The 8,494-nt window shown below is 41.6% G+C and overlaps 1 protein-coding gene across 1 annotated transcript; it reads right to left on the bottom strand.

Moving 5' to 3' along the window:
• Positions 1 to 5,614: 5,614 nt before the first annotated feature.
• On the bottom strand, positions 5,615 to 6,049 carry LOC122647476. Its single transcript, XM_043840860.1, has one exon. The coding sequence runs from the start codon at positions 6,047 to 6,049 to the stop codon at positions 5,615 to 5,617; it is 435 nt and encodes a 144-aa protein (XP_043696795.1).
• Positions 6,050 to 8,494: the final 2,445 nt, after the last annotated feature.

The raw sequence follows: 8,494 nt of genomic DNA, 5'->3' as shown, positions 1-8,494 counted from the left end.
CTTGCATGCAATGGTCATGCATGCAAGATCCCAAGTTTCCCTACGCATACCAATGGTGTTCTGAGCATTACAGGTCAGAGACACATCAATCAGACCAAAGGACTGTGATCAAACATGGTGAACAACAACAGCATACAGTGGCTGAGGTCATTACCTGGAGCTTGTATGCAGGCTGGTTCAGTGCCAAATGCAGCTCAGGTCTCTCCTTCTTCTTCTCCCCTTCGCTTTCCTTCTCTTCTTCTTTCTTCTCCTTCTCTTTCTCTCTTTTTATTTCAGCTACAACAGCAGGGAACGAAAATGGGAGCTGGTCCCTCCCTATTTATAGCTTTAGGATGACTAAGGCCTTAGGTCCCATTTCACAAGAATGCATTTTTGAGTGCATTCTAGGCTATTTTGGCTGCATAGATGGGGTCCATAAGGTTCCAGGGGTGGATATTGGTTACTAAAATTCCCATCTACCCCTAGAGGGTGTTCATGGTCTGTATGGATGGTCCCCAGGTGTCACGCCCCCATCCTAATGTAATATATATACTGCCACATAGGGGGTGATTGGGACAATCACTCATCATCCCAATACCTACCAGAATCACAGATATAGTGTTCCGAGCCATAGTCCACCCTATCATCATATATTGATAACAGAAGGACCGTACCAAAAGGAATAAATCGTTCCAATTATAGAGTTAGCAAAAGCGAAATTAAATTAAATCATGTGAAATTATAGAGCATCGGTTCTCTAATGATGACACATAGTACACTGTTTATAAATGTAACCATTCAATCTCTCCTATAAATAAACACATAGTTTATACATGATTGTGGAATGAAGACAGAAAATAATAAAATAACAAATAATTATCCCAAGGGCACCAATCTTGGGTGTACATCTACATCCAAGTCACAATCACCGGCTCCACTTGATTCACATCCAACAATGCAAATCTAAGTAGTACCTCCTGCATAACAATTAAAAGGGGGTTGAGCAACGGGGTTAGCTACACTAGCTAGTGAGGGAGCAAAGGGGAATGCGCACACATCACACAATCAATATCAAGCAGAATGATGCACGCTAATGTTAGATTCATTTTCCACCTAGCACACAATTCTATCAGTCAAGTATATGCTACTATGATAACTCGGGAGACACTGAGGGTCACTTATTCTATCGCCCCAGTGAAACCTCAATTATCACGAGGGGACCAACGCTGGTAGAAGCCATCATGACCACCCAGTGATAGACCCCGATAGCCATCACTACCCCTGTCCTGGCCTCTCCCACCTCCACAGATCACAGGTGCTTAGACTATCCAACACATAAACCCCTGTTGGCAAGGGCCATAGCATAAGGGAACAAGCATCCTAGCCACAGATATACTATACGCAAGTCCTATCGTCCCGAGAGGTATTTTGGGTGCATCAATCTCCCATTCCATCTAGTACCCGGGTACCAGCACGGCACGGCACATACAAATCAGGATGACATACAATAGTTTTCATAATTAAATAAATTGGGGTTTCGGTACCGGCACACCCGACACCGTAGCCCGATACAATGGTGAGTATAATATCACATTCACAACAGTTCACATCTAGATAATAATGCAATGCGCACAATGCTTATAAATATATAATAGCATGCTTAAGATTTTATATTAAATATATATTCAAGCCTAACAAATCACCCAGAACCCACTCACCTAACACGGGCGTCTTCGTGTGTTGTTGACATGAATCTCACCTGGGCTCCCCGCTATCCAACGAGTTAGGTAGCCTAGGAGCACAAAAACAATCATTAAAGTATACATAGAAGGGTCCCATGCTAGGCCCTCGAGGTTAAAATCAGATTTCAAACAAGACAGCACGAGCGGACTCACAGACGGTTTCAACAGAGGTGAATTTATCCCTGACTCCGTTCAGGCCAAAAGACAAAGACAGAGTGAACGGGCCCACGAGCAGAACTTCTTACTTGAGTCTGGTGGTGCATTGAGTCGACACCAGAGACATAACTAAAAGGGAGCAGATTAATGGGCAGATGTGCTTCTTGGGTCCACCCCTACATCCATTCAATCCCTGAGACACACTCGAGAGCAACAGGCCCCGGGCGGAGGCAAACAAAGTGAATCTATACCTTCGTCTGCTCGGGCTAAGGTGTAGGGTTTGTACTGGGCGGACTGACGGGTGGTACCACGATAGATGGATCCGATTGTTTGTCCGCCGGCAGTCTCTTTTGAGATTTTAGAGGGCTTTTGCTCCAGCTTGAAGCTTGGAGTACCCTAAGCTCTCAGGGACAAGGGAGAGGTGTCTAAGCCTTCCTAGGGTCTCTAGGTCCTAGGCTCACCTCAAGGATCTAAGATCCTACAAGGTTTGGGTCTCACATTGGTCCAAGGGCTGGGTTTCAAGGTTCAAACCAAGGATTCATTAGCCATGACTGCAAATGCAGCATTTAGAGGCCTAGGTCAGCATTATTAGAGCTCCCAACTAGGGCCGAGCTTCACCTTGAGTCCCAAATGGAACCCTAGGTTAGCCCTAGCTCAAGGAAATTCATCAAAGTCAAAGAGAAATGGGGGAGAGCTTACCTTGGTGAGCTTTCTTCTTCCAGCCACTCTCTCCATCTCTTCTCCTCCTCTTTCTCTTCTCCCTTGGGTCTGGCCAGCTTGAGAGGAGATGTGGGGCAGCTAACCATCTTGGCATGGCTCCCATCTTCTTCCCTTCCCCTCCTATTCTTCTCCTACTTCTACTTCTTCTTCTTCTTTCCTTCTTCTCCTTCTTCTCTTGACTCTTCTCCTCCACGGTTTACTTGGGAGGGGGAGAGATAAGAGAATAAGGATTCTCTTATCCTTTTAAGGGTTAAATGGGCCTTAGGCCATGTTTGGTTTAGGCACCCTCAATCACTTAGTGGTCCTTAGGTCTTTAAATGGGTTTTAGTTAGGTCTTAGGGCTTGTTTGGCCTTAGTTATAACAATTAGGTCCATTAGGTCATGTTTGGGGTGCACCCTAAGTCCATAGGGTTCAATTGTTCACTAAGGTCTGTTTGGTTTAGGGTAGGGTATATAAAACCCTTTATTCACCTGAGTTAAGCCTTGTGGTCTCACTCTCATGGTTCAACTAACCATCTAATGGCAAGGGTAGGGATCCATATGGTCCAAAGGTCTAATTGTAATGTCCGGGACACGGGCATGTGGATCCCACAGGAAAATAATCCAAAAAGGCAGATGACAGCACGGGCGGATTCTTGAGCGGATTCAGTAAGAGTGAGTTCGTTCGTGACTCCGGTGCTGCTGTCAGGGCCCAAACTTTAAGGAAAGTTGTGGAGCTTTGGCCCATACTTTCAGGGCTTCGAGGGGATACTTTTGGTAATATTCTAGGTCTAAGGTTACAGGTGTTAGGCAGTGCCACCATGGCATTGCCCCTTAGGTAAAGGTCTAAACTGCCCCAGGGTGTAGGGGTATAGTTGGGGTGCAGGTGTAACACTAAGTGTCTGGAGTCCAATAAAGCAGTTTCAGCCACTCTGGGAGATTCTCTGGGCCTTTGGGCCAATCGCCTAGTGCATCGCCCAGAGAATATAGCTTTGCTATTTTGGCCTTGGGCTTGCACAAGTGCTTGGTCTATGACTTGGGCATTGCACCAACTCCCCTTCCAAGGCCTGACATGCATCTGAATAGGTGTAGGCCCCATATATTTGGGTAGGAGAGAGAGTACTTGGAGTTGGAGCTGTACATCAGGCTGTGAGTAGTGCTGTTGCATGGGTCTGCAACCCATCTTCTAACAGGGATATAGGATGACATCCTCAGGGGTTCTCCACTGAATTCAACCACTAGAGTAATGCTCCATAGTTTGTTTAGGTGACTGATCGCAGGTTCCTGTCCTTCATCCAAAATCCCAGTCAGTTAGGGGCAGGTTTGACAAGTTGCATCCACATCTCCTATAGCCTCTTGGTAGGTGTAGGGATCCATATCCGAAGTATTGGTGACCATGTAGAACTCTTCTACTTTGTTTGATTCCTCGCTAAAGAAAACCAAATGGTCAGGAGCCCTGATTGTTCTCTCACTGCGTCTAGGCTTTATAGGATTCATCATCAGTGGTGAAGTTTCAACGGTGGTGGTGTAGAGACCATTTGAGTATCCATGTTATCCAACTCTTGAATTACAACCGGCTCGGTTTTGGGTGCAATTTGGTCGTCCTCAAGAAACATGGCGTGTTTACTTATAAACATCTTTTTCTCTGTTGGGTTATAGAAATAGTAACCCATAGTGTCTTTGGGGTAGCTTAGGAAATGGCATCTATCAGTCCTGGGTTTAAGCTTGTCTGCATGCTATAATTTCACATGTGAAATACAACCCCATACCTTAAAGTGTCGTAGACTAGGCTTGCGCCCTGTCCACAACTCATATGGTGTCTTGGGCACAGACTTGCTTGGAACCCTATTTAGAATGTATATTGTCGGTTGCAATGCATATCCCCAAAATGACAAGTGCAGCTGAGAATAGGTGAGCATGGATCGAACCATGTCTAACAGAGTTTTATTTCTACGCTCTGACACACCATTTTGTTGTGGTGTGCCTGGTGCCATCAGCTGTGACAAGATCCCCTTATCTTATAAGTGGTCCAAGAATTCATCGGATAAGTATTCACCTCCTCGATCGGATCTGAGGCATTTAATACGCCTATCAAATTGGTTCTCAACCTTGGCTTGGAACTCTTTGAACTTTTCAAAGGTTTGCGATTTGCTATGCATTAGATAAACATAGCCATAATGTGAATAGTCATTGGTGAACGTGACGAAGTACTGATATCCTTGCCTAGCAGTGATATTGAGTGGTCCACAAACGTTTGAGTGGATTAAATCTAACGTTCCGTTGGCTCTTCCTCCTTTTTTCGAAAAGGGTAACTTGGCCATTTTACCTTGTAGATATGATTCATAGGTTGAAAATGGCAGAACCTCTAGACTTTCAAGAGGTCCATCCTTAACTAACCTATTTATCTTGTCTATCCCTATGTGGCCTAGTCTAAGATGCCATAAATACGTTTGATTATCTGGAGAGTACTTTCTTTTCATTACATTGACATTCATGCTGGAATCATTGGATTCATTCAAGAAAGAATTGAGAAAGTAAAGGCCATTCAATTTAAAACCAGAGGCAATAAACTTGCTCTGAAGAGTAATGATCATATCATTATCAAATGAAACCTTATAACCATCATCAATAAGTCTTGAAACCGAAATCAAATTCCTACTATATCCACACATGTAATAACAATTATCAAGTTTCAAATAACCAGCATTGCTAAAATAAATGAAAAAAATTCCTACATCTACTGCTTCAGCTTCATCTCCAGTTCCAACTTTGAGGGTGATCTCATTCTTTCTTGTCCTTCTGCTTTCTTGAAACCCCTGCAACTTATTGCAAATGTGTGCGTTGGACCCAGAGTCCACACACCACATATTAGTTGGTCCAACCAACATAAGAGATTCAGAAACAATAAAAGATTCAAAAATACCTGTCTCTGGCTTGTGCTTCTTCAAGGAAGCTAGGTACTCTTGGCAGTTTCTCTTCCAGTGTCCAGTCTTGCCACAATGGAAACACTTTCCTTTGTCAGCTTTGGCCTTTTTCTTCTACACTCCTCCCTCTTTCACACCAGTTGACCCTTTCTTGCTTTTCTTAGTCCTCTTCTTTATTTTTTTGTTCTTTGAACCCTGAGAACTCTTCTCAGTAACAAGAGAAACAACCTTATTTTTTTTAAGTGTACTTTCTGCTTCTATAAGCATGTTAGTAAGCTCAGAGACGTTGTTAACCACTACTTTATTCATGTGGACGTTCATGATAAAGGAGCTATAGGCGTCAGGAAGTGAGGCAAAGATAATCTCTATCTTGAAGTCCAACTCAAATAGAGTACCCTTATTCTCCAATCTAGAGAAGAGCTTGGTAAGCTTCATCATATGATCATGGATTGTGGTACTGTCATGCATCTTTGCAGAGAACAGTGATGAGGAGATTTTTTGGCATGCAAGATGATCTTGCTTGCCAAAAGTCTTCTCTAAGTGTTCCATCACATCCTTGGCGGATTTCAGGTCATCACATTAGCTCTGAAGGTTCTTATCAATGGAGCTAAGAATATAGGCGGTGGCCAAAGCATCCTTCTCTTTGAAGGTCTCCCAAACCACATAGTCATCACCTTCAGTGGTGTGGGGTAAGGGAGGTCCATCAGTAGAAATGACATGGTGGATCTTCTCTGCCTTCGGAACAAATATAAGCTTTCGCTTCCACTCAGGGTAATTAGTCTCGGTCAGTCTATTGTCATTAAGTAGGGAATTGAGGACGGCATTGTTGGTCATATTGATGGCAGCTAGGGTCTATAAATAATGTATAAGCAATTAATTAGCAACCATACCATCGAAATAATTAAGGAAACATGCATCACACATTCCAATGGTAACTCACAAAATCAACATCCCTCTCAGTCGAAAATGTGAATTGGAGTCTTCTAAGCCTTCAATATGCATAGCATAGCCTTTCGGAGTTCACTATGTATATACTTTGCTGTCAATACCCTAATATAAGGATTAACCTCCAATATACTTTGGCCACCTGAGTGACAGCTTAGCCTTTCGGAGTTCACTGCACACTCAAGTCAAGTAGGTACCTATCTCCTCAAAACAATTCATGGCTCTTAGGTAATGCTGACACTCAGGCTATACCTATTTACTATGATTGTTTCTATCATGCCTGAGATGGGAGGATGCTACTTATCCACTGATCACTAAGGTTAGCCTTTCGGAGTTCCCAAAGTGGTCTATGGATAGTCCATTCTCTCATCGAGATAGGAGGCCACAGGATTCTAACCGTTAAAAATTTTTGCACTATTACTTGCTTTACTTAGTCGAGGGCAATAAGGTAATTTTAACATTACTATGCATTAACCATATTACTCCTAACCATCATACATCACATGCATCTAGTAACGCGTACTAACATGTAGCAAACCATATAAAGCAAATAAAGTAAGCAATAATATGGTATGGTCATGGGATTCTTGAAGGTCTTCAACTCCTTGAAACTTGAGAAGCTCCCACTCAAAAATTTGTCTTCCTTGAAGTCACGTTCCTCTTCTTTCATCTCAAAGATCATCTCATGTCTTCAAGCAGTTACATCCATTGGACTTTAAAATTAAATTACATCTCATGAATTTAAAATAAAGATTAAAATTTTACAACCATTTAGAAAACCTTGGGAAACCAACCCTCCAATTATAGGGCTGCCCAAGGGGGATACAACTATTTAGAATGGGGTAAGAAGAGAGGGGGGGGGGGGAATTAAGAAGTGACATAAATATAAAAAAACCATCACATACTTAATCCCTTATCATTCCATGCTACAAAACAAATGGTTAGATCAATTGCTCAAAATCAAAGTGCTAGTACCACATGAATCCCATAATCCCACTTTTAACTCTTTAAAAAATTATTCAAGTATCAACTTTAATACCCAATACTTGGATATGCAATCTATACATGATAGGTAGACATATACTCATGAAAGCATTGCATTCTCTATATTATCTCATAATAAAATGCAATGAGGACAAAATTTTAATTTCACACATACTTGTTTAATTACAAAATTTCAAGAACTATTATAAAATTTCTTTAATTAAACGATGTTAGAATGAAAATGCATTTCGGTTCTCATAAAACTCGATGTCCAATCAATTCTTAATTAATCACACCAAGTGGAACCTTAAATTAAAAAATAAAATTTGCATATATTTCATTCAAAACATTTTTTTTATTTACAATTCGGGTCGACCCTAGTGGTCCGATCCACATGGACCGGCCCATGGGTCAAACCCATGTGGGTTAGCCCTTGGTTCAACCCAAGGCCAAACCATGTGGGTCCCATGGATCCAACCCATGTATTAATAAAGTGGGTCCCATGGGTCAATTTGTAATTAAATTGAATCATATTTTAATTTGGACTTTCCTAATCAAGTTAGGATTCCTGTTTAAAATCAATTTCCATTCATGAGAGAAAATATTTAGAGTTTGATTCCAAATAGGAAATCAGAATCCCACTCCTTTTAAATGCTCATTATATTATGAGCAACTTAATAAGATTTAGATTCCTATCCAAAATAGGAAATTAATTCAAATACAAGTTTTCTAATCTAATTAGGCAATCTTACTCACAAATCCAACTTTCTTAATCTAATTAGGAAACTTTGTTAAAAGTCCTATTGTGCTCAAAACACAATTAAAGCATCTTCAAGCAATCTCCATTAAAATAGCTTCAACTAGAACTCCATTAATGGAGCTTACAAGATGGAATTTGACATGAAGAAGACACATTTTTTAAATCTACATCACATGCACACATAAAAAATTTCAAAAATCATCATCTTCCCCAACCCCTATGGACCCCTTTTTTTTTTTTTTTTGAGATGCAAGGGCTGTTGTCCATGTGGCGCACGGTAGCAGGCCACTGCCTGCGCGTGCGTT

This window comes from Telopea speciosissima, unplaced genomic scaffold (genome assembly GCF_018873765.1).
Source record: "Telopea speciosissima isolate NSW1024214 ecotype Mountain lineage unplaced genomic scaffold, Tspe_v1 Tspe_v1.0057, whole genome shotgun sequence".
Taxonomy (NCBI): domain Eukaryota; kingdom Viridiplantae; phylum Streptophyta; class Magnoliopsida; order Proteales; family Proteaceae; genus Telopea; species Telopea speciosissima.
The sequence above is the reverse complement of the archived record's forward strand: the minus strand, read 5'-3'. Positions and strand labels throughout refer to the sequence as shown.

Excerpts from the sequence above, each read along its gene's own strand:
- LOC122647476 (XM_043840860.1), bottom strand. The coding sequence starts at position 6,049 with ATGGAACACTTAGAGAAGACTTTTGGCAAGCAAGATCATCTTGCATGC.